General features: G+C 46.7%; 2 protein-coding genes across 2 annotated transcripts; one reads left to right on the top strand and one right to left on the bottom strand.

Moving 5' to 3' along the window:
* The first annotated feature begins 768 nt into the window (after nucleotides 1-768).
* On the top strand, nucleotides 769-12,092 carry C18H6orf62 (chromosome 18 C6orf62 homolog). The gene is made up of 5 exons (XM_049765047.1): nucleotides 769-1,448; nucleotides 3,453-3,629; nucleotides 5,381-5,503; nucleotides 6,388-6,522; nucleotides 11,693-12,092. Exons 1-5 carry the CDS (start codon nucleotides 1,320-1,322, stop codon nucleotides 11,816-11,818), a joined length of 690 nt encoding a protein of 229 aa, XP_049621004.1. The 5' UTR covers nucleotides 769-1,319; the 3' UTR covers nucleotides 11,819-12,092.
* A 2,226-nt stretch (nucleotides 12,093-14,318) lies between these two features.
* ACOT13 (acyl-CoA thioesterase 13) lies at nucleotides 14,319-27,377 on the bottom strand. The gene is made up of 3 exons (XM_049765065.1): nucleotides 27,235-27,377; nucleotides 17,046-17,230; nucleotides 14,319-14,544 (listed from the first exon to the last, which is right to left on the bottom strand). The coding sequence occupies exons 1-3, from the start codon at nucleotides 27,313-27,315 to the stop codon at nucleotides 14,376-14,378; spliced, it is 435 nt and encodes a 144-aa protein (XP_049621022.1). The 5' UTR covers nucleotides 27,316-27,377; the 3' UTR covers nucleotides 14,319-14,375.
* Between the last annotated feature and the right edge of the window lie 370 nt (nucleotides 27,378-27,747).

Genomic DNA, 27,747 nt, shown 5'->3' with positions numbered 1-27,747 from the left:
CCGGGCCTGCCCGCGGTGCGAGTGGCTTAGTTGCCGGGGCTGCTAAAAGCAGCAGCAGGAAAGAGAAAAAGGGAAAGGGGTGCAGATCTACCTCGAGGTGCGGCTGCGCCCCTGCGGCTTGGCTGTGGGAAAGGGACCCCGACCCCAGCACTGCGCTCCCCTGGCCTCTCTTGGCCACGGCCGGGTTAAGGGAGGGGGAGGGATGTAGGGCGCTTCGGGCCGGGCTCTCTCTTGGGTCTTGACACCCCATCACCACCACCACCCGTACCCCAAACGCCTTCTTTCTCCTCCCTCCCCAGCTGGAAGGATCGTGCCGTTCCGCTCGCGAGCTTCATCCACCCCACCGCCACCCCTGGTTTCGTTTCCCGCTGCCATCATGATTCTCCTCCCGGGCAGCCGCGTCAGCAGCCGCCTGCGGGTGCAAATGTGGGTGCCGGGGACGTTGGCGATGACTCCGCGCTTTTCCCTCCTGGCCTCCTCGGGCACCACCTGCCCGCCCCTGGTAGACACTGTAGTTGATGGCAGGGAGACCCTGTGCCGCTGCTCCCCTTCCTTCTCGGCCGGTTCCGCCCTTCTCTCCTGGCGCACCACCCAGTGTAACCAATAACAAGCACTGGCGATACATAGCAATAGTGAAATCTGAAATAACTACGACTTAATTACCTGCGACAGCCATGGGTCTGGCTGGGTAAAATCCAATTGGAGATCTATTTCAGTTTCATTCACCTACCCTGTTCTTTTTTCTTTTTTTAAATCCCCCCCAAACTTTTGGGGAGTGATTCCCCCCCCCCTTTTTTCTTTTTATTTCCCCCGTTTTTGGAAAGCAAGGGTCACATTTACCCCCATCCCTTTCCTTTTTTGGTAACTCCTCACCAAAAGGGGGAGGAAATACCCGAATGGATTTTAAGGATAGGATTGGTGTCAGCTGTGTTACATTGCACACCTAAATCCTGATAATAGGCTTTTCACGACACCCTCCCCAAATCCTGGGCAGTTAAGCCAAATGTGTTTTCCGAAAATCTAGTTCGGGTATCATTTTTCTCTTCCCGTCTTCCTTTTTTGGCCCATCTCGCCCCAAACATTCTTGTCCAAACATGACTGGACAGCGGCTTTGGTTTCGTGCCCCTGTAATATGACAGTCTGCTAATACTGCCAGAAGGTGCAGTGTTTGGGTTACAGTCGTGATTTTTAGCTATTCAATCATATTAGCAGGCAAAAAAAAAAAAATGACTTGTTTCTGTTGTACTTGAGTCTTAAGAAAAAGTGCCCATAGTTTAGTGACAATTTCCAAAGGCTTTAGTACCACCTGTATTTTCAAAATGGGGGACCCAAACTCCCGGAAGAAACAAGCTCTGAACAGACTACGTGCTCAGCTTAGAAAGAAAAAAGAATCTCTAGCTGACCAGTTTGACTTCAAGATGTATATTGCCTTTGTATTCAAGGAGAAGGTAATTGAAAGTTCTTAATGCGTATAATTAGCACAAGTGGGTTTTCTAAGCTTTTATTATTTCTAGTTTTTAATGACAATGTTAGAGTCACAAGTGGTTGGGGGAAGAGATGAATTCCAGGACTGATGGTTTAACTGGGATCAAGCTTGCATATATGCAAGACCCTGAGATCGGTGCCTGACAGTGCAAAAAATCCATCCATACATATATATGTATAGGTATATAATGCTGTAACTGCTGTGTTTATCTCTGAATGTAGTAGTTGCAGTGTAATTAAATGGCTTAGACCTCTTTGTGTGTGGTTTTTTTTTTTTTTTTTTTGATTTTGGGTCACACCCGGCAGCACTCAGGGGTTACTCCTGGCTCTATGCTCAGAAATTCGCCCCTGGCAGGCATGGGGAACCATATGGGATCCCGGGATTCAAACCACTATCCTTCTGCATGCAAGGCAAACCTCCATGCTATCTCTCTGGTCCTGACCTTTTTGGTTTTTGTTTTATTTTGTATTTGAGCCTACCCCATAAGGCTCAGTCCTGTCTCTGCACTCAGGAATTAATTCTGGCAGTGCTTAGGGGACCATATGGGATGCCAGGCATGGAACCCTGGTTAGCCACTATACTATCTCTACCTCCCGAGACTAAATCTTGAACAATAAATTTCATCTAGGTGGAGTTAAGGAACTTTTTTTGGGGGCCCACACCCAGGTTCAGGTTATTCTTGGCTCTGTGCCCAGAAATCTCTCCTGGCTTGGGGAACCATACGGGGTGCTGGGGATCAAACTAAGGTCCTGGGTTAGCTGCAGGTCAGCCGCGCGCAAGGCAAAACGCCACGCCACACCGCTGTGCTATCGCTCTGGCATTAGTTAAGAAACTTGCATTTTATAAAGTAAATTTAATACCTTAGGAATAAGAAGGATGTTTATGAAAAGTAAATGAGAATAAGTTTTATTTTAAAATCAGTTAATTTTGGTACAGGGGGCAAACTGGGACTCAGACACGGACAGTTTGTGCTAAATTGTGAGTTAAGTGAGATCAGAAGTATATTGGTAGCTAATATTTGGATGTGTTCCCAGGTTACTAGCTTGACTTCTAAGGATTATTAGTATTTACGAATGTATGTGGCTAAACTGGGTTCTGTCTTTGGTTTCCTATGTGGTCTCCCAAGCACCCCCAGGAGTAATTCCTGAGTGTAGAGCTTAGAGTAAAACCAAAGCATAGCCGAATGCGGATCCCAAACAGTACAACAGCGAAGGAGGCCCGCCTACCTGGGTTCTATCCTAGGCACCCCAATGGTCCCCTGAGCCTGCCAGAATGCAAAACCAGGAGCAAGCCTGAGCACTGTGTGGCCCCCAAAAAGCCTGCATTGGCTGGTAGTGTATAGCATTTTAAAAAGGTTGCAAAAAAGTTTTGTTTTAAGGTCACACTTGTTTCACAGGCCACCCCTTGTTCCGGGGTCAGTTTTGGGGGTGTAAGATGGTCTGAAGTAATTTTGCAAGATGTAGAAACAAGAACTAATTTGATGTTTTTCTTTTTTCACTAATAAGTCAAGATTAGGCTAGATTTTAGTTGCAGACATTAAAATAAGCCTATGAGTAATTAATATTGCTCAGGCTTAGTACTTAATCCAAAAGACCTCATTGTACTATATAATTCTTTAAAGAAAATTTCTATTTAGGTTTTCTTTTTGGTTGTATTTTCATTCAGATGTTGACATTTACAGTTAAGTGGTGTCCAGGAGTATTGCAAGTAATATTAATTAAAACATTTCATGTCTTGGTATTTGGTTAATGCACTTTCACATCAGGGCTCTGATCTTAGCCACTTTTGTCTTGTGGCTGGGGTAGGAATTGAGGGATGGACATCTTCCTATCTGAAAATGTTCAATAAAGGATTATTTTTGGTTATGAATTTTGCTGAGTTAGAACAAAGGTACATAACAGTGTAATATGAACTGAGCATTAAGAGATTATTGCATTGAGTTAATGATAGCCTGTTTTTCTTGTAGAAGAAAAAATCAGCACTTTTTGAAGTGTCTGAGGTTATACCAGTCATGACAAATAATTATGAAGAAAATATCCTGAAAGGTGTGCGAGATTCCAGCTATTCCTTGGAAAGTTCCATAGAGCTTTTACAGAAGGATGTGGTACAGCTCCATGCTCCTCGATACCAGTCTATGCGAAGGGTAAGTTCCATTGATTTCTTCATTTGGTACCTTTTTTATGAGGTGAGCATGCATTTCTTTCCCCCAAGAATTGTTAGCTTCTGTGGCCTCTTATTTATGTTTTGGTGTTTGGGCCACACCCAACTGCACTTAGATTACTCCTGGCTCTGCACTTAGGAAGAACTGGCAGGTTCAGGGTACCATATGGAATGCTGGAGATTGAACAAGGTTGGGCTGTGTGCAAGGCAAACACTATACCCGTGTGCTATTTCTTTGATCCCTGTGGCCTCTTTTATGTATTTAATTTTTTCTCTGTGCTCAGAAAATTACTCCTGGCTGGCTTGGGACCATAATGGATGCCCTTCAGAATTTGTGCAAAGATGCACTAAATAGGGGAGGGGAACTTAAAGGAGATAGCTTAAAGGGTTTATAATCTTGTTTTGCATGTGGGACCTTGGATTTGATCCCTGGTGTTGCCTTGCATAAAATTAAGTTTTGTAAAAGAGGGGAAAAAAAGTTTTGATGTGAGGAACATTGCAGTGTATGTGGGCTCTTGGTCTGGCTCATTGATCATTCCTGGCAGGCTCCAGGGATCATATATGGTGCTGAGAATTGAAACTGAGCCATCTGGGTGCAAGGAAAGTACCCGACTGGTGATACTATCTCTTCCTCTCTTGTGTGAGGTGGGGGACATCTTGTGGTGCTCAGGATTTACTCCTGATGAGTGGGATCATATGGGTTGCCAGGGATTGAATCTGGATTGATCATATGCAAGGCAAAGTACCTTTCTATTGTACTCTCAGGCCCCATGAATGCACTTTTTTTTGGTATGTACTTAAGATAAAGAATTAGAAATAGGGGCCAGAGGGACCAAAGAGATAGCATGGAGATAAGGCATTTGCCTTGCATGCAGAAGGTCGGTGGTTCGAATCCTGGTGTCCCATATGGTCCCCCAGCGAGCCTGCCAGGAGCAATTTCTGAGCGTGGAGCCAGCAGTAACCCTGAACACTGCTGAGTGTGACCCAAAACAAAAACAAAAACCAACAGAAATAGGGGCCAGAGAGATAGCATGGAGGTAGGTCATTTGCCTTGCATGCAGGACAGTGGTTCCAATCCTGGCATCCCATATGGTCCCCTGAGCCTGCCAGGAGTGATTTCTGAGCATAGAGCCAGGAGGAACCCCTGAGCACTGCCGGGTATGACCCAAAAACCAAAAAAAAAAAAAAAAAAAAATTAGAAAGGATTATGGGATGATAGCACAGCAGCAGTGCATTTGCCTTGCATGTGGCTAATCCGGGGCAGACCCAGGTTCGATTCCCAGCATTCCACATGGTCCCCCCCCCACCCCCCAGCCTGCCAGGAGCGATTTCTGAGCACAAAGTCAGGAGTAAACCTTGAGTGCCACTGGGTCTGGCCCCAAATCTAAATAAATAAATAGATGTTTTGAAAAAAATGTGGGGCTGGAGTGATAGCATGGCAGGTAGGGCATTTTTGCCTTACACATGGCCGACCCAGGTGTGATCATCATCCCTTGGGCCTGCCAGGAGTATCCTGAGCTCAGCCAGGAGTAACCACTCAGTACCTCTGGGTGTGGCTCCAAAACCAAACAATTACAATTAGATTATGATCTGTTTAGATGATGTGTAGTTCTGTTACTATTACTATGACCTTGGTGTATGGTGGGGTTTGTCAGCTTAGGAAATGTTCGTATAGTTACAGTTTCATCGCTCTTTGTTAGGATGTTGAAAGTATTTTTTGTTGTTATTTTATAGGATGTAATTGGCTGTACACAGGAGATGGATTTCATTCTTTGGCCTCGGAATGATATTGAAAAAATTGTCTGTCTCCTGTTCTCTAGGTGGAAGGAATCTGATGAGCCTTTTAGGCCTGTTCAGGTATTTTATTCTAATAAGAGTGGTAAGCACTTGTATAAATCAAAATTGGGAAAGGGTATAACTTAGGCAGATGTTTGTTTTCAATAATGATTTGTAGTAACTCTTAAATCTTTTCTCTCTAGTTCCTTTAAATAGTTCAGGGAGTGAGGAGAAAGCATTTGGGTTATAGAATCTCCTGAGACTGAGGTTCTAATTACCCGATGTATCTGTAGTTATACCCAGAGAGAGTCTGAGATAAAATTTATTGATTAGACAAGGGAGCACAAGGATGAGCCTCAGAACATCTCTTCCCTCATAGTTTCTTGAAATAATACAAATAATATACTGAACTTCTCTAAGAAGTCTAATGTATGTATCTTGAATTTTACTACGTGGAGTAGAGAGTGATTGCTCTTAAAGACTTTGACATCTTGCTGACTTCTTGTGGGGTGTTGTTTTGGTTACACCCTGCTGTGCCAAGGGCTTCTGTCTTTGGCTGTGTGTACCCGTACTTGGGTCACATGAGTAGGCTATGGTAGGAGATAATGAGTGGGTTTTAAAATCTGGTTTTATGAAGCGTACCTTAAAATCACTTAGTATTCACTGATGCAAAACTTTTATTGAAGATACATAATAATGAAGGAAATAGGTCTTTATTTAAAATACTTCAAAATACTGGCCACAAGCTATATATGACTACAGAATAATTGAAGTGTGGCTAATATTAGAGAACTGAATTATAAATTGCACTGAATAGAGGTAAAATGTGCTCACTATGACTTCGGTTAGGTATATGTGAGTACTGAAGATAATTCAAAAAGCCACGTGTGTCTGGTTACTTACAAATGTTTGTACTTTTATTTTTTTGTCTTTTGTTTCTTATTATGTTTGTACTTCTTTAATAGGCCAAATTTGAGTTTCATCACGGTGACTATGAAAAACAGTTTCTGCATGTATTGAGCCGCAAGGATAAGACTGGAATTGTTGTCAACAATCCTAACCAGTCAGTGTTTCTCTTTATCGATAGACAGCACTTGCAGGTAAGCCTTCTTGAGTTTGGGAAACAGTTAAAGGGTTCATTTACAATTTGCATCCCTGGCCTTGCATGGTTTGCTGAGCACTGCCAGGAGTGACTTTCCAGGGTTTGTCCTTGATTACCTCCTGACCACTGCTTGGGAGGACTATAATCCTGAGACACTACTGTGCATGCCAGGCAGATGTCTTGGAGGATGATCTTCATTCTGGGGTATTCTAGTTTCTGTCTGTGGCACTGTATGGTCCCCAGAGACTGCTGGTGTACCCAAACAACAAAACACTTAGCAAGCTGGCCCTTAATCTCAGAGGGTCTGCTCGGAGACTTGGCGGCTGGTACTGGCAGGCTATCTGGCCTTGGCAGTTCAGTGCTAGCTTCAGTACCAGGCCCCTTATTGCCAGAGACCGCCAGCACCACACCAGCAGTGTTGGATGAGAAATGTGCTAGGATATCTCCTCCTGGCCTGTTTTCTTTCTCACTGTTTTGTATGTTTATTTAATTTCATTTTCCTCTTTAGCATGTACACTTTTTGTTTGTTTTGTTTTGGGGCCACACCCAGTGATCTCAGCTCAGGAGTTACTCCTAGCTGTGTGCTCCTGACTCGGGACCGTATGGGACGCTGGGGGTCTAACTGTCAGACATAATCCCAGCCTAAGATTGCTTTTCCTGCCTCCAATCCTTAAGTTTAAAAACAACTCTGCGGCCGGGCGGTGGCGCTGGAGGTAAGGTGCCTGCCTTGCCTGCGCTAGCCTAGGACGGACCGCGGTTCGATCCCCCGGCGTCCCATATGGTCCCCCAAGAAGCCAGGAGCAACTTCTGAGCGCATAGCCAGGAGTAACCCCTGAGCATCACAGGGTGTGGCCCGAAAACCAAAAAAAAAAAAAAAAACAACTCTGCAACAGCAATTTGTACAATGTTGCATATTAGAATTATCTGGGTAGTTTCACGGCCATACCTGAATGTTGTCATTGTACTTATTTTTCATTGAATCCACAGTGTAGGTTTGACACTATGCTCAGGGATCCCTTCTGACGGGTCTTAGGGGAGGGGACCATGTCTGGTGTTGTGGAGTGAACCTGGATCAGAACCTACCGACTGCACTGTCTAATATTACTGGGGAGCTTCTTTGTTTTGGGGGAGCAATCAGCAATGTTCAGGGTTATACCTGGCTCTGCACTTAGGAATCACTCCTGGCCATACTCAAAAACTGTATGGGATGCCAAGAATTTAATATGCGTTGGCTGCTTGCAAAGCAAATGCCCTCTTTGCTGTGCTGTTTCTCTCTACTGAGCAATTTTATTTTGGTGGGTCAGGTGGGTATGTGTTGAGCCACACCTGGCAGCACTCCGTGCAGGCTAGGGGGACCATATGAAATGCCTGGGATGGAACCTGGGTCAGATGGCTTGCAAGGCATCTGCTGTGCCATCACTCCAGCCCTACTGGGGAGCTTTTAAAAGACAGTATTCTAGTGTGCAGTACTTGGATTTATTGGTTTTTGTTTTGGGACCACAAACTGGGGATTTGAACTGGAGTTAGCAGGATGAAGGGCAAAGCTTCAGCCCCCTGTCCTAACTCTTTAGCTGCCTAAAGTACAGTATTTTGAGAACCACTGTCCTAGATCTTTGTTTTTTTAAGCACTCCCATAGTACTATGCGGCTTTACTTAGGTTGCTCAGGGGACCATTTGTGGTGTCAAATGAATTGGGTAAGCCCTACGCATGACAAGTGTTTTGCTATGTAAGAACATCAACAGGTATGATAACCTGAGAACGTAAATTTCTATGCTCCATTCTTGCTTAATAATTTGCATTATGAATCTTGGGTGGTTCATAACTCAGATTTGGACATGGTCTTGCCTAGTCCTTAGACATCTGGTTGGTTGGCTTTTTTTTTTTGGGGGGGGGGGAGCACACATTGCAGTACATAGGTGTTATTCCTGACTACTCAGGCTCCTGGAAGAGATCTTGGGACCATAGGGGATGTGAGAGATTGAACCTGCATCAGCTGCTTGCCTTCCCTGCTGTATTATTATTTTCTTTTTTTTTGTTTGTTTGTTTTTGTTTTTTTGTTTTGGGGTCACACCTGGCAGTACTCAGGGTTTACTCCTGGCTCTACACTCAAATTGCTCCTGACAGGCTCGGGGGACGATATGGGATGCTGGGATTCAAACCACTGTCCTGCATGCAAAACAAATGCTTTACCTCCGTGCTATCTCTTCGGCCCCCTCGCTAGACTATTTCTCTGAGCCCTTTACCTACACAGTTTAAATCAAAATCCAAAGGGATGGACATGTGTGTTAAGATCACTGTATTATATTTTATTAAAATCATTGTGATTTACAAAGTTCTTTATGGTTGGGTTTCAGTTTGAGTTACACTTGGTGGTGCTCAGGTCAGGATCATTTTACATAACCATAGGGGGTGCCAGGGATAGACCCTGAGTTGGTTGCATGCAAGGCAGGCTTTTTTTTTTTTTTTTAATCCCTGCTGCCCCCATTAAGCTTTCCATTCAAGTATACTTAAATCACTTTCTCAGTGAGAGCTAATTAACATTAGCTGGGTGCTGGAGGCATAGCATAGTGGTAGGGTGTTTCCCTTGCAAACGGCCAACCTGGGTTTGATCCCTGACATCCCATCCCATTTGGTCCCCTGAGCCTGCCGTGCGTGCGTGCATAGTCTGGAGTACCCCCTAAGTGGCACTGGGGGTGGCCCAAAAACAAAACAAAACACCAACTGTCTGATTTGTTTCTTGGAGATAATTACTTGAATCCTTTCTAAGTTGTAAACTAATCTGAGTTGTAGATAAAGTCACCTGTAGTTGGTGCCTCTCCCAAGCCCTGGAAACACTTCATGTATGCCTGGCATCGGGGTGGTTGATCCCTTAGTTGTGGCTGAAGTTTGCTCTTGGGTGTTGTTGGTTGGGGGATGGTGCTGCTCAGCCTGTGGGTCTGAAGGTGACAGCGGAGAAATTCCCAAAGCAGTCAGTTGATGTTCCAGGAGTCAGCCAGATTTATTTCACATTCCTAACCGCCATGTGCATTTCCTCACATGGCTTCTCTGCTAAACCTTTCCAAGCAGCCACTTCTCTGTCCTCCTCGCTCTCTGCCTCTGTCTCCCATTCATCTGCTGTCTAGGCTTCCTTGCTGTGCCCTAGATACTGTGCTATGTATTGGAGGAGGTGTGAGTTCCTTTACTTCTCCCAAGGAAGCGCCTTCCCTTACAGGTGTTTCACCCACATGTGTTTGAAATTGTTTTTTTTTTTTGTTTTTTTTTTTTTTTTTTGGTATTTGGGTCACACCCGGCAGCGCTCTGGTTACTCCTGGCTCTATGCTCAGAAATCGCCCCTGGCGATTTAGGAGACCATATGGGGTGCAGGGATTCAAACTACCGTCCTTCAGCATGAAGGGCAAATGCTTTACCTCTATGCTATCTCTCCGGCCCCTGAATTTTTTTTTTTCTTTTTTGGTTGGTTTTTGCATCATACCTAGCTGATCTCAGGGTTTACCCTAGCTCTGTTCTCGGTAATCAATCCTTCTGGGCTCGGAACGACCATATGCGATGGGGAATTGAACTTACAGCCACATGCAGGGTAAAGCCCCTCCCCACTGTACTATCTCAGATCCTCCTGGCAAGGCTCATGGCACCTTTTGGGATGTCAGGCACTGAATCTGGGTCCGCCGTGCACAAGGCAAGTACTCAAATTGCTGTGCTGTCATTCCAGCCCTTGTATGTGGTTTTTGTTTTTTAATAATATACATATAAGTATGACATAGTATTTTGTCCCATTGAGATAACTGCTTCTGGGGCCGGGTAGGTGGCGCTGGAGGTAAGATGTGTCTGCCTTGCAAGCGCTAGCCAAGGAAGGACCTCGGTTCGATCCCCCGGCGTCCCATATGGTCCCCCCAAGCCAGGGGCGATTTCTGAGCACATAGCCAGGAGTAACCCCTGAGCGTCAAACGGGTGTGGCCCAAAAACCAAAAAAAAAAAAAAAAAAAAAAAGAGATAACTGCTTCTAATCCAGATTTTTTTTTAACTTGTATTTTTTTTGGGGGGGGCACACACCTGGCGGTGCTCAGGGATTACTCCTGGCTGTCTGCTCAGAAATAGCTCCTGGCAGGCAGGCTTGGGGGACCATATGGGACACTGGGATTCGAACCAACCACCTTCGATTCTGGATTGGCTGCTTGCAAGGCAAACGCCGCTGTGCTATCTCTCCGGGCCTTTTTTTTTTTTTTTTTTTTAAATTTGGATTTTTGGGTCACAACGGCAGCGCACAGGGGTTACTCCTGGCTCCATGCTCAGAAATCGCTCCTGGCAGGCTCGGGCCCTCAGCAGTGGCACAAGCAGTAAGGCATTTACCTTGCATTCGATAACCTAGGATGGACCGTGGGTTGATTCCCTGTTGTCCTGTATAGTTCCCAAGCCAGAAGCAATTTTTGAGCACATAGCCAGGAGTAACCTGGGCGTCACCAGGTGTGGCCAAATAAACAAAAACAAACTAAAATAAAATGTATGTGGTCTATAATTCTGGTAATTTCTATATTTTGTGTGGCAAGTTTGTTTTAATTTTCTGTTTTTTTGGTGTTTGGGACTCCTGGCGCTGCTCAGGAATTACTTCTGGTGTTTCTGAGGGACTTTATGGGATGTTTTGGATTGAACCTGCTCTACTGTCTCTCAGGCCCCAGATTCTGTTTTCTTTTTTTTTTTTTTTTTTTTTTTTTTTGGTTTTTGGGTCTCACCCGGCAGTGCTCAGGGGTTATTCCTGGCTTCACGCTCAGAAATTGCTCCTGGCAGGCACAGGGGACCATATGGGACGCCGGGATTCGAACTGATGACCTCCTGCATGAAAGGCAAACGCCTTACCTCCATGCTATCTCTCCGGCCCCACTGTTTTCTTTTTTGTTGTAGTTTGTGGTAGCAACTCAATTCTTACTCCTGCCAGACTCATGGGACCTTATGGGATGCTAGGAATCAAACCCAGGTTGGCTGCATTGCAAAGCAAACAGCATACCTGTGTGATCGCTCTGGCCCCTGAGGCCCCCCTCCTTTTTTTTTTTTCCTCCATGTTACATGATCAGGTAGCTTGTGTTCATAGTTGCCTAATTGTAGAGGTGGACTCTTGACAATTTTGGTCAGTTATATGTCGTCTTTGAGAATTTTAAACCTTTTCTCTTTCCAGACTCCAAAAAATAAAGCTACTATCTTCAAGTTATGCAGCATCTGCCTCTACCTGCCACAAGAACAGCTTACTCACTGGGCAGTTGGCACCATAGAGGATCACCTCCATCCTTATATGCCAGAATAGAGTCCGGACCAGCAAAATGGCGAAGATCAGAGTGCAGCAGGAAATCTTGTCTTGTTTTCTGACCACTTTATTCTTTCAGAGTTTAAAGAAAATGGACTCATGCACAGAACACTATGCATTTTGAAACTTGTTCATCCTGGATTTTTTTTCTAATCATTTGTATCTCAGAACTTAACAAAATTTCAATGTCTTCTGCACGGACTGTGTGAAAGAAGATGCTTTGCATATTTGCTGCACTGCATCGGCATCTTACTAAAATGTGAAATGAAAGGACTCTTTGTACACTGAAATGCTTAATTGTATCTGAAAGCACAAGGTGATACTCGTTTTTGATGGTCTTTCCATTTGCGCTGGTTTTTGCCTCTCTGACATCTGCCATCAGTATTTAGAGGGTGAGGAATATATGTCACAGTATAAATAATCTAAAAAATGCAATAGCTTTGTTATAATCACTGTTGATCCAGAACACTGTCAGATTCACTCTAGTGACCAGAAGTGGTTGTTCTAAAAAGAAACTACAACCACGGGAAAGAAATCTTAAATGAAAAAAAAAGCATCTCATTGGAGGCATCCTTGCCTCTTGACTGGGCCATGTTTGTTTCCTGGTACTCATGAATATATGTCTTTTATTTCCAGATCTTTCCCCAAGTTGCTGTTATAAAAGAGTCTTCTGGGGCCGGGCGGTGGCGCTCGAGGTAAGGTGCCTGCCTTACCTGCGCTAGCCTAGGAGACGGACCGCGGTTCGATCCCCCGGTGTCCCATATGGTCCCCCAAGCCAGGAGCGACTTCTGAGCGCATAGCCAGGAGTAACCCCTGAGCGTCACCGGGTGTGGCCCAAAAACCAAAAAAAAAAAAAAAAAAAAAAAATAAAAGAGTCTTCTGCTAAGTGTGGAAACAGTAATACACTTTCTTAAAGCAGATTTGGAGTCTGGAGTAGCGAAAGCAGCTATTCTAAAACTGAGAAATACATTCATAGCTGCAGAAACCATGCTAGGTAAAGGACTTTCCTTTTGGGTTTTTGTTTTCTTTGTTTTAAGAGAAAGGATTTTTTCATTGCAAAGAAATTCCAGTGAATTGTGCAGACGTACTGATTCTACACAACCGAAAGGAAAACGTATCGTAGGGTTTTGAGAAGCAGATAAGTTATTAAAAGTTGGAATCTTAAATTGTCAAAGCAGCCATGCGTGTCGAAGTTCAAAAACAACTCATTTCGTGCAATGAACACGAGGAAAGACTACTGTATAGGTTTTTTTTTTTTTCTTTAAAATGAAGAAAAGCTCTGCTTCAGGGTTGCATACTTTTATTGGAGTAAATCTGAATGATCCTACTCCTTTGGAGTAAAATTTAGTGCTTATCAGTTTCCAATTGTATTTAGCTTCTGGTTGGAATTTGAAAAAAAAAATGAAAACCTAAATAAAATAGGTGAAAGTTTCCTGACTATTCAGGTGAATACACAAAGCTTGAAGTGGTAACTTATTTTTTTCCTAAGTCATTGGGTAGTTGACTGACTGAGGGGAAGGAATGGGAAGAAATGAGAAGACAGCACAGTTTTGGGCCACACCCACCTTTGTTCTAGGGGTTGCCCCTGGCAGTCTAAGGACTATATGGGATGCTGGGGATTGAATCCAAGTTGGCCATCTACTCCTTGTACCTCTCTTTGGGCCTTATGTTTTTCACAGTAACTTTGTTTTATTTTGGGACCACATCCGGTGGCATTTGGGTTATTCCTAAGGCAAGCACCCTACTTACTGACCTATCACTCCGACCCCCCACAGCTAACTATTATGGCTCCACATATTCTTCAAGCTGACTGAAAGATAGGATTGCAAAAGAACAATTGGATGCTCTAGGGGCTGTTGTGTGGATATAGATGCAGAGGTTTATTAGTCACCTTGCTGCATGAGTACAGGGAAGACAAAACCAGACATGGGTGCTGGAGACTGAATACACAGTGGGGAGAGTTCCTTGCATGTACTTACTTGGCCCAGGTTTGATCCTCAGCATCACACATGGTCCCATGAGCATTTCGGGAGAGATTCCTGAGCATTGTTGGGTATGGCTCCAAACCCGAAATCAATTTTTTTAGTTTTTGGGCCACACCTGGCGGTGCTTAGGGGTTACTCCTGGCTATCTGCTCAGAAATAGCTCCTGGCAGGCACGGGGGACATATGGGCCGCTGGGATTCGAACCAACCACCTTAGGTCCTGGGTCGGCTGCTTGCAAGACAAACACTGCTGTGCTGTGCTATCTCTCCACCCGCCCCCTCACGCCCCCGCCAAATAAATTTTAAAACCCAAGTAGTCTTGGTTCTAGGGGCCAAGCTCTGCATGATCTGTGCATTGAGAACATGGGCTTGGAGAGCGAGAGACCTAGAACTGAGAATGTATTAGACTCCAAGTCTGAAGAGACTTCAAAGGAATAGACACCACATTCCCCACTTGGTCACTCATTCTGCCCCAAAGAAAGGTCTTGTTACTGTGGTTGTACTGATTTATTTGAAAAAAACATCTGTTGAGTCGAAGGCATCCATCATGGGTCTCTAGGCCACCAGGGAGCTTCAAAGCGCTTGTCTGGTGCCCACGTGTTTTGTGTGTCTTCCTTGTGCTATCATTTTCCCATTGGCCTTGTTGGTCAGATCCACAGAGGCGAATGCAAGTGTTTTCCCTTGCTTTAGAATATATGCTGTAATCACAATATCATCTCCAAGCTTAGCAGGAGACATGTACCTGGGAAGGAAGCATTGAAACGAGTTAGCAGAGTTTGGGTTTTGGGCCACACCTAGCATTGCTCAGGCTCTACTACAGGATCACTCCTGGGAGGGCTGGGGATTGGATTGGGCCTAGCGAGTCAGGATCTTTATCCTAACCCTGGCACTGTCTAGCCATGGCAGCATATATTTGGCTTTTACTTGGCATATATTTTGGCTTTTAGACAACACCTGGAAGTGCTCAAGAGGTTCTGCTGTCGGGGATCACTGAGAGGCTGGGGGTGGGGGATGGCCTATAGGTGCTGGGGATGGAACCTGAATTAACTGCATGTAAGACAAGTTCCCTGCTTGCTACACTATAGTTCCAGCCCCTGTGAAAGTATTGTATTTTTTTGGTTTTTGGGTCACACCAAGGCTGTGCTCGGGTTACCCCTGGCTCTGCGCTCAGAAATCACCCCTGACAGGCTCGGGGGACCACATGGGATGCTGGAAATTCGTCTCCTGGATTGGTTACCTACAAGGCAAATGCTCACCGCTGTGCTGTCTGGCCCTCTGAAAGTATTTTAGAAAAAGTTTTAAAACAGGGCTGGAGTGATAGCACAGCAGGTGGGGAGTTTGCCTTGCATGCTGCTAACGGGTTTGATCTCAGTATTCCCTATGGTCCCCTGAGCCTGCCAGGAGTGATTCAAGTGCCATTGGGTGTGGTCCCAAAACCAAATAAATAAAATCTGTGCTAAGGGATTACTCTTGGCTCTGTGCTTAGGGATCACTCAGGTGGTACTTGGGGAACTTTTTGTGGGTCCTGCTGTGTTATGGCTCTTCCTCCACTCCTTACAAGAGCTTTTAGCAGTCATCAGCTGATCTTACCCTGCCATGAAGTATGGCCAGTATTTTTTTTTTGTTTTGTTTTTTTGTTTTTGGGTCATACCTGGCAGCGCTTAGGGGTTCCTCCTGGCTCAGAAATCGGGGGACCATATGGGATGCCGGGATTCGAACCACCGTCCTGTGTCTAAGGCAAATGCCTTACCGCTGTGCTATCCGGCCCCGATGGCCAGTATCTTTTTTTTTTTTTTTTTTTTTCGATGGCCAGTATCTTTTTTTTTTTTTTTTTTTTTTTTTTTTTTTTTTTTTTTTTTTTTTTTTTTTTTTGGTTTTTAGGCCACACCCGGTGACGCTCAGGGGTTACTCCTGGCTATGCGCTCAGAAGTCGCTCCTGGCTTGGGGGACCATATGGGACGCCGGGGGATCGAACCGCGGTCCGTCTCCTAGGCTAGCGCAGGTAAGGCAGGCACCTTACCTTGAGCGCCACCGCCCGGCCCCGATGGCCAGTATCTTAAGCAAAATGTTTACACTTGAGAATTCCTTTCTAGGGCCGGAATGGTGGCACAAGCGGTAAGGCGTCTGCCTTGTGTGCGCTAGCTGCAGTTTGAGCCCCTGACATCCCATATGGTTCACCAAGCCAGGAGCGATTTCTGAGCGCATAGCCAGGAGTAACCCCTGAGCGTCACCGGATTTGGCACAAAAACCAATTTATTTTTAGATGCCAGAGAGTGACTGGATCCAGATCCTCCCCAGTCATGGCTGCATTTGCCACTGAGCTGTGTCCCCCTAATCCCCTAACACTTAATTTCAAAACACTGTATCTTATGGCTGGCTCATTGCATCTGCGACTTCCTTGCACAGTAAACAGGGCATGGGTGTTCCATATTTACACATGTACAAAATATAGTTAATTTTGGCTTTGGGTCAAACCTGATGATGCTCAGGAGTTACTCCTGGCTGCACTCAGGAATTATTCGTGGCACTGCTCAGGGGAACATAGAGGATGCTGGGAACTGAACCAGGGTTAGCCACATGCAAAATGACACCTGAACCAAAAAAAAAAGTCAATGACAGGTGGGGCCCGGAGAGATAGCACAGCGCCATTTGCCTTGCAAGCAGCTGATCCAGGACCAAAGGTGGTTGGTTTGAATCCCAAAAAAATTCCAAAAACCCAAAAAAAAAAAAAAAAAAAAGTCAAAATGACACCTGACCTGCTGTCCTATTTCTGATCGCCAATCCTACTCATTTTTTTTTTTGTTTTGTTTTGTTTTTGGGCCACACCTGGCATTGCTCAGGGGTTACTCCTGGCTGTCTGCTCAGAAATAGCTCCTGGCAGGCACGGGGGACCATATGGGACACCAGGATTCGAACCAACCACCTTTGGTCTTGGATCCCCTGCTTGCAAGGCAAACACCGCTATGCTATCTCTCCAGGCCCCAATCCTACTCATTTTTTAAAAGACTACAAAATCTAGCTATCTAGCATATACTTCCATAAACTGAATCTCTGTTGCTCTCACTTAGCAGACTGGCTTCCCCACTTCACTCCTGCCTAATCAGCTTCCTGGGTACAAGAGGAATAGTAAGAGGGGAGGTGGGGAAGGCTATGCATTTGGTTTATGTTTTATATATAAAAGCAGCTGAGTGTTTAGATCTCCTTTTTTGAGCATGTTCTTGGGGGTCGAGCGTGGATACGTACGTTATGTTCATATCAGTGCTCACTCCAGGTATCCCCACTTCTGTGCACAGCAGGGCCATAGTGGATATGCTGTCCACCAGCGTGGCAGTCAAACCACCGTGGAGGGTGCCCATTCTGTTAGTGTGCTCCTCTTCTATTTTCATTTCACAGACCACCTTCCCAGGAGCAGCAGAGACAAGCGTCACCTATGGAAAAACCAAAAAGTAAATAAATAAATAAAGCACTTTGATATTCTTTGTCATAAGCCCAAAAGCCCATCAAGGGGCCCGGAGAGATGGCACAGCCGCGTTTGCCTTGCAAGCAGCCGATCCAGGACCAAAGGTGGTTGTTTCGAATCCCGGTGTCCCATATGGTCCCCTGTGCCTGCCAGGAGCTATTTCTGAGCAGACAGCCAGGAGTAACCCCTGAGCACCGCTGGGTGTGACCCAAAAAGAAAAAAAAAAAAAAAAAAGAAAGCCCATCAAGAATGATCATTGAGGGGACGGCCAGAGAGATGATAGCACAGCGGGTGGGCGTTTGCCTTGCAAGCACCTGACCCAGGGCAGACGGTGGTTCGAATCCCAGCATCCCATATTTTCCCCCATGCCTGCCAGGAGTGATTTCTGAGCTCAAAGCCAGGACTAACCCCTGAGCACCTGCGGGTTGTGAGCCAAAAACAACAAAAAAGAATGATCATGGGGGAGGGCGGGCAGAGTGATAGTAGCACAGCAGTAGGATATTTGCATGCAGCTGACCTGGGACATACCCGGATTCAATCCTGGCTAACCCAGGTTTGGTTCCTCTATGGTCCCAGGCAGTGCCTCCAGTAATTCTATGTGCATCCAGGAGTAACTAGAGCATCATCAGGTGTGACCCAAAGCCAAAATTACATATATTTTACACACATATAAGTATGGAACATCCACTCCCGAAATTTACTGTGCAAGGAAGTCACAGGTGCAGTGAGCAAGTCATAAGACAAGATACAAATGCTGTTTTGAAATTAAGTATTAGGGGACCAGGGGATACACAGCTCAGTGGCAAATGCAGCCTTGACTGTGGAGGATCTGGATCTAGTCACCCCTTGGCATCTAAAAAGTTCTGGGGCCTGAGCAATAGCACAGCGGTAGGGCGTTTGTCTTGCATGCAGCCAACCCAAGATGGACTGGTTCGATTCCCGGCATCCCATATGGTCCCCCAAGCCAGGACCGATCTCTGAGCCCAGAGCCAGGAGTAACCCAAGCATCGCTGGGTGTGGCCCAAAAATTAAAAAAAAAAAAAAGTTCTGATGGGGGCACATCCGGCAATATTCAGGGGTTACTCCTGGCTCTGCACTCAGAAATTGCTCCTGGCAGGTTCAGTGGACCATATAGGATGCCAGGGATTGAACCCGGGTCCCGGATCGGCTGCATGCAAGGCAAATGCCCTACTGCTGTGCTATCACTCTGGCCCCCTGCTAAAACATTTCTAAGGGGACCATTAAGTTTTCAGGTCATCATGCCACCTATTGCTGAAAACTCAGATGAAATTTTTTTTTTTTTGGTTTTTGGGTCACATCCGGCAGCATTCGGGTTCCTCCTGGCTCTACACTCAGAAATTATTTCTGGCAGGCTTGGGGGAGTAACCCCGGTGGCACTCAGCCCAAAAAGCCCGAAAGCCAATAAATAAATAAATAAATAAATAAATAAAGCCACTAGCTGTGAAGTCCCATGATGGCAAAATTCCTCAGGGAAGATTTCCTCATCTTGAGAAGTGGACAGCATAGCACTGCCCCTTTGGGGCGGGGGTTGGTTTTCTTTTTATTGGGCAAGAGCTTGCTTGGGCCATATCCAGCCATGCTGATGGGTGGGGTGGGTGATCAAACGTGGTGCTGGGGATCAAACCAGGCTGAGCAACATGGAAGGGAAGTACCTTCATCTCAACAGCCCGTTTATTAGTTTTTTTTTTAATTGAGAGAAAATTTAAATTACAGCCACTAGCACTGGGTCAAATAAATATGAGACGATCAATTAACTTTAACATCCTTGCCTGAGGATGATTAAAATAAATAGCTGCCCTCCCCCCAAACAAATAACCAAGGGAAAGTCTTTGTGGTTTGGCACGAGGTCTAAGAAAGAGCACAGTGTTTACTAACAAGGTCAATAATGACTTAATCCCTAAATTCAATACATACCTTTCAGCCCTTCCCTAACCTGGCCTCTCTCTGCCCTGGCCTTCTGCATGCCCCTTGCCAGGACCCAAAGCTCATACCTGGAGCCTTTTTTTTTTTTCAAATTTAATTTTTGCCACACCCAGTGGTACTCAGGGGGTGACTTTCACTTTGCACTCAGCAATCACTCCTGGCAGTATGTGGGGGACCATATGAGATGCTGGGGATTGAACCCAGGTAATGTCCTTATCTGGGAACCTTAGGCCAACCCGTCACTTACTCTTGCAAGACAGATGCCCCAAGGCAGATGGCATCTGGGCTTCACTCAAGGGCACAGGGCAGGTTCTGTCAAGTTCGGCTGGTTTTGTAATCTGGGCTTTGAAACAATTTAGGTTTAGATCCTCCTTCCCAGCTCTAAGACCTGAGGCTGGTTAAGCTTGACCTGACACTGGTTAAGCTTGAATTTTCTCACGTGTCAAAGGGGAAAGCTCCGTTGGAGGGGTGAGAAGAGTAGGTGAAAAAGTATTGTTAGTGTTGTTCAGTAACTTTTTTTTTTTGGGGGGGGGGCACACCCAGTGATGCTCAAGGGTTACTCTTGGCTCTGCATTCAGAAATTGCTCCTGGCAGGCTTGGGGAACCATATGGGATGCTGGGGATTGAACCTGGGTGGCCCTGGCCTGTTGTTCAATCAAAATGCTAACCAGTGATTTCTTTTTTTTTTTTTTTTTTTTTGGGGGGGGGGGTCACACCCGGCGGTGCTCAGGGGTTACTCCTGGCTGTCTGCTCAGAAATAGCTCCTGGCAGGCACGGGGGACCATATGGGACACCGGGATTCGAACCAACCACCTTTGGTCCTGGATCGGCTGCTTGCAAGGCAAACACCGCTGTGCTATCTCTCCGGGCCCAACCAGTGATTTCAATGACTTCTCTACCCCACTTTACTTTTCCGTCTCTCCTTTTTTTTTTAGGAGGGGATGGAGATCAAGTCTAGGGTCCATCCTATACATTGGGCTGTGTACTCAGGTCAGCTTTTCATCTTTTTTTTTTTTTTTTTTTTTGGGTCACACCCAGCATCGCTCAGGGGTTATTCCTGGCTCTACACTGAGAACTCGCTCCTGGTTGGGCCCAGAGAGATAGCACAGTGGCGTTTGCCTTGCAAGCAGCCAATCCAGGATCAAAGGTGGTTGGTTTGAATCCCGGTGTCCCATATGGTCCCCTGTGCCTGCCAGGAGCTATTTCTGAGCAGACGGCCAGGAGTAACCCCTGAAAAAGAAATCGCTCCTGGCAGACTCGGGGGACCGTATGGGATGACGGGATTCAAACCACCTTCTGCACGCAAGGCAAAGGCCTTACCTCCATACTATCTCTCCGGCCCCAGCCTTTCAACTTATTTTTTGTTTTTGTTTTTTTTTGGGGGGCCACACCCGGCGTTGCTCAGGGGTTACTCCTGGCTGTCTGCTCAGAAATAGCTCCTGGCAGGCACGGGGGACCATATGGGACACCGGGATTCGAACCAACCACCTTTGGTCCTGGATCGGCTGCTTGCAAGGCAAACGCTGCTGTGCTATCTCTCTGGGCCCAGCTTTTCAACTTATAATCACAACTTAAACTCCGCTGAGTTTAAAAGCCTTGAAGAACCTTGCAAAAACCCAGGAACTGTCAGATCCTGCATTCCACTTGGGCTCCGTTTTTATCGAGTATAGCTTCTGTACCCGAGGAACAGGTAAGCCTTTTGCTATTGTGACTCAGAAGTCTTATACAGAGTGTGGAAGATCTTTTTTTTTTCCTTGGTTTTTGGGTCACACCCGGCAGCACTCGGGTTACTCCTGGCTCTACACTCAGAAATCGCTCCTGGCAGGCTCGGGGGAACATATGGGATGCCAGGATTTGAACCACCGACCTTCTGCATGCAAGGCAAACACCTTACCTCCATGCTATCTCTCCGCCCCCCCCCCCCCCAGATCACTTTTAATCACAGAACAGACCAGACCAAATACAGGCAGGTGAGTGATGGTTTTCAGGGCAAATAAATGACCTTGGAAATCTAATGGCCTTAGGGGCTGGAAAGATAGTACTGTGGCTAGGTGCATACCTTGAGTTTGAACCTCAATTTCCTAAACAAAAAATATCTGGCAAAAGGGCCAGAGCGGTAGCACAGTGGAGAGGATGTTTGCCTTGTACGCTGCTGACTCTGGCATCCCATATGGTCTCCATGAGCTTTCCAGGAATAATTTCTGAGCACAGAGCCAGGAATAACCTTTGAGGACTGCTGGGTGTGGCCCAAAATCAAAACAAAAAGAACACAAACTGGGTAAACGGATAATATATGAAATTTGGGGGGGGGGGGGTGCTGGACTACACCCAGTGGAACTCAGGGGTTACTTCTAGCTCTCAGGGTTCACTCCTGGCAGGGGAGTGCCGAACATCACACCTAGGTCAGCTGCCTGCAGACATCCTACCCTCTGTCCTATCTACCAAGACCAATATAGCAATTTCTTACAATCTTTCAGTGTGCTCTTTCATTTTGTTTGTTGGGGGGTGGGGGGTCACATCTGGTAGTGCTCAGGGGCTACTCCTAGCTCTGCACTCAGTAATCACACCTGGCAGACTTGGGGAACCATATGGGATACTGGGGATCAAACCTGGGTCCATCCCGGGTTGTCCACGTGCAAGACAAGCATCCTATCACTGTGCTATCACTCTGGCCCATTTCAGTGTCGTCTTGAATGAATGATGTAAAATTATCTTTTAGGGGCTGGACAGATAGTATAGTAGGTTATGTGTTTATTTTGAATGCAGCTGATCAGGGTTCAATCCAGACCACACAGCAAGGAGTAAACCTTGAGCATCCACCCCCCCCCCCAAAAAAAAAATTCAGGGGGCCGGAGCAATATCACAGCAGTAGGGTGTTTGCCTTGCACACAGACAACCCCAGATGGACTCCAGTTCGATTCCCAGCATCCCATATGGTCCCCCGTGCCTGCCAGGAGCGACTTCTGAGTGCAGAGTCAGGAGTAACCCCTGAACGCCACCAAGTGTGACACAAAAACCAAAAAAAAAAAAAAAAGAAAAGAAAAGAAAAGAAAATCAGAGGTTGGCTTTCAATACACCTACTCTTCCCGTGATATGATTTTTATCTGGGCATTCCATCTGCCAAAGTTACTGTGAAAGTGGATGAGGAGGGGCTGGAGAGATAGCACAGTGGTAGGGCATTTGCTTGCAAGCAGCCAGCCAACCCAGGATGGATGGTGGTTCGAATCCCAGCATCCCATATGGTCCCCTGAGCCTGCCAGGAGCGATTTCTGAGCATAGAGGCAGGAGTAACTCCTGAGCGCAGCTAGGTGTGAACCAAAAAACAAACAAAAAAAAAGAAGTGGATGAGGAGATACTGGGAGAGACAAACATGAAGCAACAGCACTTTAGGTCCTCGGGCTTCTTCCACACAGAAACATGATCCGTTTGCCTATTTAAAAAAGCAACCAAGAGCATAGATGTGTCTAGAAAACTTACATACCCTCAGTCCAACTTATATTTTTTTGTGGTGCTCAGGGGTTACTCCTGGTTCTGTGCTCAGAAATTACTCCTGATATGGGATGACGGAGAGTGAACCTGGGTCGGCCCTGTGCAAGGCAAACGCCCTACCCGCTGTGCTCTCTGCCCCCCAACTTATTTTTGAATGCTGATCTTGCATTGAAAAGTGAGCATTTGGGGCTGGAGAGATAGCATGGAGGTAAGGCTTTTGCCTTTCATGCGGAAGGTTGGTGGTTCGAATTTCGGCATCCCATATGGTCCCCCGACCCTGCCAGAAGTGATTTCTGAGCGTAGAGCCAGGAGTAGCCCCCCTGAGTGCTGCCGGGTGTGACCCAAAAACCAAAAAAAAGAAAGAAAGAAAGAAAGAAAGCATTTATGGGGGGGGGATGATAGTATAACAGATAAGGGTTTGATCTCCAGCACCCCATATGTTCCCTGAACTCATCAGGAGTGCTCCCTGAGCACTAAGCCCTGAGCATCACTGAAAGTTACCCAACCTCTCCTCCCACCAATTCCTCTTTTTGGGAGGGGTTTGGGTCATACCCAGTAGTGCTCTGAGGTTATTCCTGACTCTGCGCTCAGAAATCACTCCTGGCAGGCTCAAGGGACCATATGGGATTCTGTAAATTGAACTCATGTCCCTCTGGGTTGATTGTGTGCAAGGCAAACACCCTACCGCTGTGACTGTGCTATCTCTCTGGCTCCCACCAATTCCCAAACCCAAGAAAAGACCCCCCACTCCATTTTTTTTTAAATAAAACAAACACTGTTTGTCTTGTAAAAAAAAATCTCTGGTGTAATATACTTGATAACTGAAGGACCAATGACCTCGCATAAAATACAATAACTTTGTCAGTCAAGGCGCAATGAGGCAAAAGGAACAGCAAGTAGCATACAAAGAGAAAATCTACAAACATATGAAGAGACTTGAGCAATGGAGATGCGTTCACGGGAGGTTAGAGGAAGATCACAGTGTTCTAGCCAGGTCCAGTGTGTGACCACTGGAACAGCCGACTCAAAGTTCAGTGCAGCTTGGTCTGCATTTGCAAGAGAGTAATTTGGTTGCTTTGGATCTGGGATAAAGTGAACAGGAGGATGGTGTGAGTTCTAATCAAGCGCCATAGGATAATCCAGGGGGCCACAGAGGAAAATGCTACAGAGAGCCATCCTCCTGAACGAGGGGGTCCACTGGTAGGAGACGGGGTTGGGAGCAGGTCACAGAAAGGAGGGAGAGGGGCACATTTGGAAAAAGTGTTGAGAAACCCTACCTGCAGCCAGGTGTTCCCTCCCACACAAGGCTGCAGGATATTTACCGTGGCCAGTACTTTTTTACCTTCCCATTGTGGTGCAATATCACTGGACTGAGAGCCACTAATCTAATTACTTAAGTCAAATAAGTTTAAGTTTTACAGTATGGGGCCAGAGCGATAGCACATGGGTAAGGAGTAGGGTAGGGCATTGGCCTTGCATGCTACCAACCCAGGATTGATCCAGGTTCCATCCTCGGCATCCCATATGAACCCCCGGGCCCGCCAAGAGTGATTTCTGAGTGTAGAGCAGGGAGTAACCACTGAGTACCACTGGGTGTGGCCCCAAAACAACATGACAAAAAGGAACAGTGTGACTAGAATTTATGGAACATAATCAACATAATCTTGAGCCTCAGCGACTCTCCCACTTGAAACATTAAATCCTTAAAATCACAGACACTGACTGCTTTTATCTTTGCAGTAATACAGTGGGCAAAACTGCCACAAATGGCAGTGCTCAGGGACCACTCATCTGTGTGTGTGTGTGTGTGTGTGTGTGTGTGTGTGTGTGTGTGTGTGTGTGTGTGTGTGTGGTGGGATGTACTGAAAATGCAACATTTAGATTTCACATGGCACACACATGTAGCTTGCATTGTATTAGACATGGGAGGTGTTAGTGTTCAAGTTTATTGCAACTTCAGGGAAATTCTATATGTGCTTCAACAGGTTGCTAATGAGATTTAAGAAATTCAGTTACCGGGAGCCAGAGTGATATAGCAATTTGCTTTGCATGTGGCCAACCTAGGTTCGATCTCCAGCATCCCATATGGTCCCCAGAGCCTGCCAGGAGATTTTTGAGCCCAGAGCCAGGAGTAATCCCTGAGCACTGCTGGATGTGGCCCCCAAACAAAAAACAAACAAACAAAAAGAAATTCAGTTACCACCAATGTCAGCTCAGGAATACACAGGGTTACCTCTCTACCTGTGGCAAGAGCCTTACACACAGTCAAGTTCAATCCCTGGTACTACAAAATTTCCCCCAAACCCTTCCAAGAATGATTCCTGTGCACAGAGCCAGGAGTAAGATCTGTACCAGTAGTTCCAAGGAAAGCAAAAAGGCAAATTCAACAAATCCAACCAAGTTGAGACCATCTAAAGGCATGTAACCCTGAGAGCTTAACATTGAAAACTATCACAGATGTTTTTTTTTTTTTTGGTTTTTGGGCCTCACCGGGCGGTGCTCAGGAGTTACTCCTGGCTGTCTGCTCAGAAATAGCTCCTGGCAGGCACAGGGGACCATATGGGACACCGGGATTCAAACCAACCACCTCTGGTCCTAGATCTGCTGCTTGCAATGCAAACGCTGCTGTGCTATCTCTCCGGGCCCCTATCACAGATGTTTTTCTGAAAGGAATTTCAACTTCTTATGCTAATACTTTTTTTTTTTTTTTTTTTTTTTTTAGATTTATATCCTTCAAGAAGTTACTCTGAGGGGCTGGAGCCAGTAGATTGTTTGCCTTGCACGTGGCCAACCTGGGTTTGATCCCTGGCATCCCATATGGTCCCTGAAGCTGGCAGGAGTGATTTCTGAACACAATCTAAGTCTGAAATAGTGTATATTTGGATTGTATGGTATTTATTAGAGGGGTCAGAGCAATAGTAGGGGGCTTGACTGCCACAAGGCTGAAGTGGGTTTCATCCCTGGGATCTCATATGATCCCCCATTCAACATTAGTGATTCTTTTTAGTTTGTTTATTTTGGGGGGCCATACCCAGCGTCGCTCAGGGGTTAATCCTGACTCTGAAGTCAGAAATCACTCCTGGCAGGCTCGGGGGACCATATGGGATGTTAGGGATTGAACCTGGGTCTTTCCCTGGATGGCTGCATTCAAGTCAAACGCTCTACTGCTGTGCTATCGCTCCTTCCCTTCCACCAGTGATTTTGGAATGCATAGACAAGAGCAACCCCTGAGCACCACCAGGTGTGCCCCTCCTCAAGAATTGCTTATTTGAAAACATCAGATACATTAGCCTATTATGTGGCTCAGCAGGAGAGCAAATGACATGGGACTGTGGGACCCAATCCCTGCAAAAAAGAAAAGACACTGGGACTAGAGAAGCAGTGCAGAAGTTAAGGCACTTGCCTTGCATGTGGTATACCAATTTGACTACTAGAACCAGCACACCATCCTGCCCGAAACTCACAGGAATGATTCCTGACCCCAAGCCCTGAGCAAAATTTTTGGTGTGACCCAAAAGCCAGAAGATGAAGAAGAAAAAAAAGAATGTACTGAAACTGGTCCAAAAACAGATCTTGGTCCAAAGTCCTATGTTCTTCCTTCAAATGCTGCAGCTGATGCGCCTTTAAAAATTCCACTTTCGGGCCCGGAGAGATAGCACAGCGGCATTTGCCTTGCAAGCAGCCGATCCAGGACCAAAGGTGGTTGGTTTGAATCCCGGTGTCCCATATGGTCCCCCGTGCCTGCCAGGAGCTATTTCTGAGCAGATAGCCAGGAGGAACCCCTGAGCACTGCCGGGTGTGGCCCCAAAACAAAACAAAACAAAAAAATTCCACTTTCCCCAGTTCCCCAGCACTCGGCTCCCTGAATCAGAAGGAAAAAACAGGCCTGCCTCAAAAATAAACACAAGGCAAATTTGCAAAGCTTTTAGATCTGATAGAAACCAAGAGGCATCTGTCATTCTTTTTGTTTTTTTGTTGGGTTTTCAGGAGTTCCTCCTGGCTCTGCACTCAGAAATCGCTCCTGGCAGGCTGGGGGGGGGGGGGGGGGACGGACCATATGGGATGTCGGGGATCGAACTCCAGTCTGTCCTGGGTGGGCAGCGTGCAAGGCAAAAATGCCCTATCTCTGTGCTACCTACCACTCCAGCCCCTCATCTGTCATTCTTACCTTGGAAAAGCCTCACCAGGACGGAGCTGGCCCAGTTTGTCCTTGTGCAAAGGGGCAAGCAAGGTTGTGCAAAGGCCTTCCCCAACTGCAGCTCACCCCTAGGGACCACTAGGCTTTCCTACTTGCCTCTAGGGCTCATTTCCATTTAATTCCCTTGCAAATTCTCTCCCAAAGGCCTACCCTCCAGTTGCCCACCGTGCAATTCTGTCCTGCACCGGTGACAGCCACTTTGGGGGGGGGACCATTGCATAAGGTCATCCAGGCGCTGGACTCGGCCCTAACAGTGCTCCAAGGAGGCCTGAGATCCTGAGATCCTTGCAACGACGATGAGCAACACCTGACACTCCCTAGAGGGCTTGAGGCTCCGGTACCTTGTCCAAAACTCGGTCAAAACCGCTGACGCCCTTCATGGCCTTCAGCACCTCCATCATGCTCTTGGTTACAGTGCTCATCGTGCACCGTTTCGCGAGCGGCCGATCCCAGCCCAGGAGGGATCAAGTCCTTGATGCAAGGATCAAGTCCGGGAGCCGGACTGGAGCGCACAGCGCCCGCCCCGTGTCCGCCCTATGCCCGCCCCGGATCTGCCCTGCGCCCGCCTCCGAGGACCTCCTTGTCATCTACTTGTCAACGCGGAGCGCGTGCGCATGCGTGTACGCTCGCCGCCGGGTCTCCCCCAAGCGAGCGCGTTCCGGACCGCGCAGGCGCAGAACCGCGAGGTCGCACAACACCGACCCCTCCACGGGAGTGCCTTCCGGGCCGCGCAGGCGCAAAGCCACCAAACCGCGGAGCGCAGGCGCAGAACCGCGAGGCCGTAGGGCGCAGGCGCAGGGTCGCGAGGTTGTAGAGCGCAGGCGCAGAGTCGCGAGCGCGCATGCGCGCGGGCG

The sequence above is a fragment of the Suncus etruscus genome, chromosome 18, assembly GCF_024139225.1.
Source record: "Suncus etruscus isolate mSunEtr1 chromosome 18, mSunEtr1.pri.cur, whole genome shotgun sequence".
Lineage (NCBI taxonomy): Eukaryota > Metazoa > Chordata > Mammalia > Eulipotyphla > Soricidae > Suncus > Suncus etruscus.
This window is presented reverse-complemented; position numbering and strand designations above follow the sequence as displayed.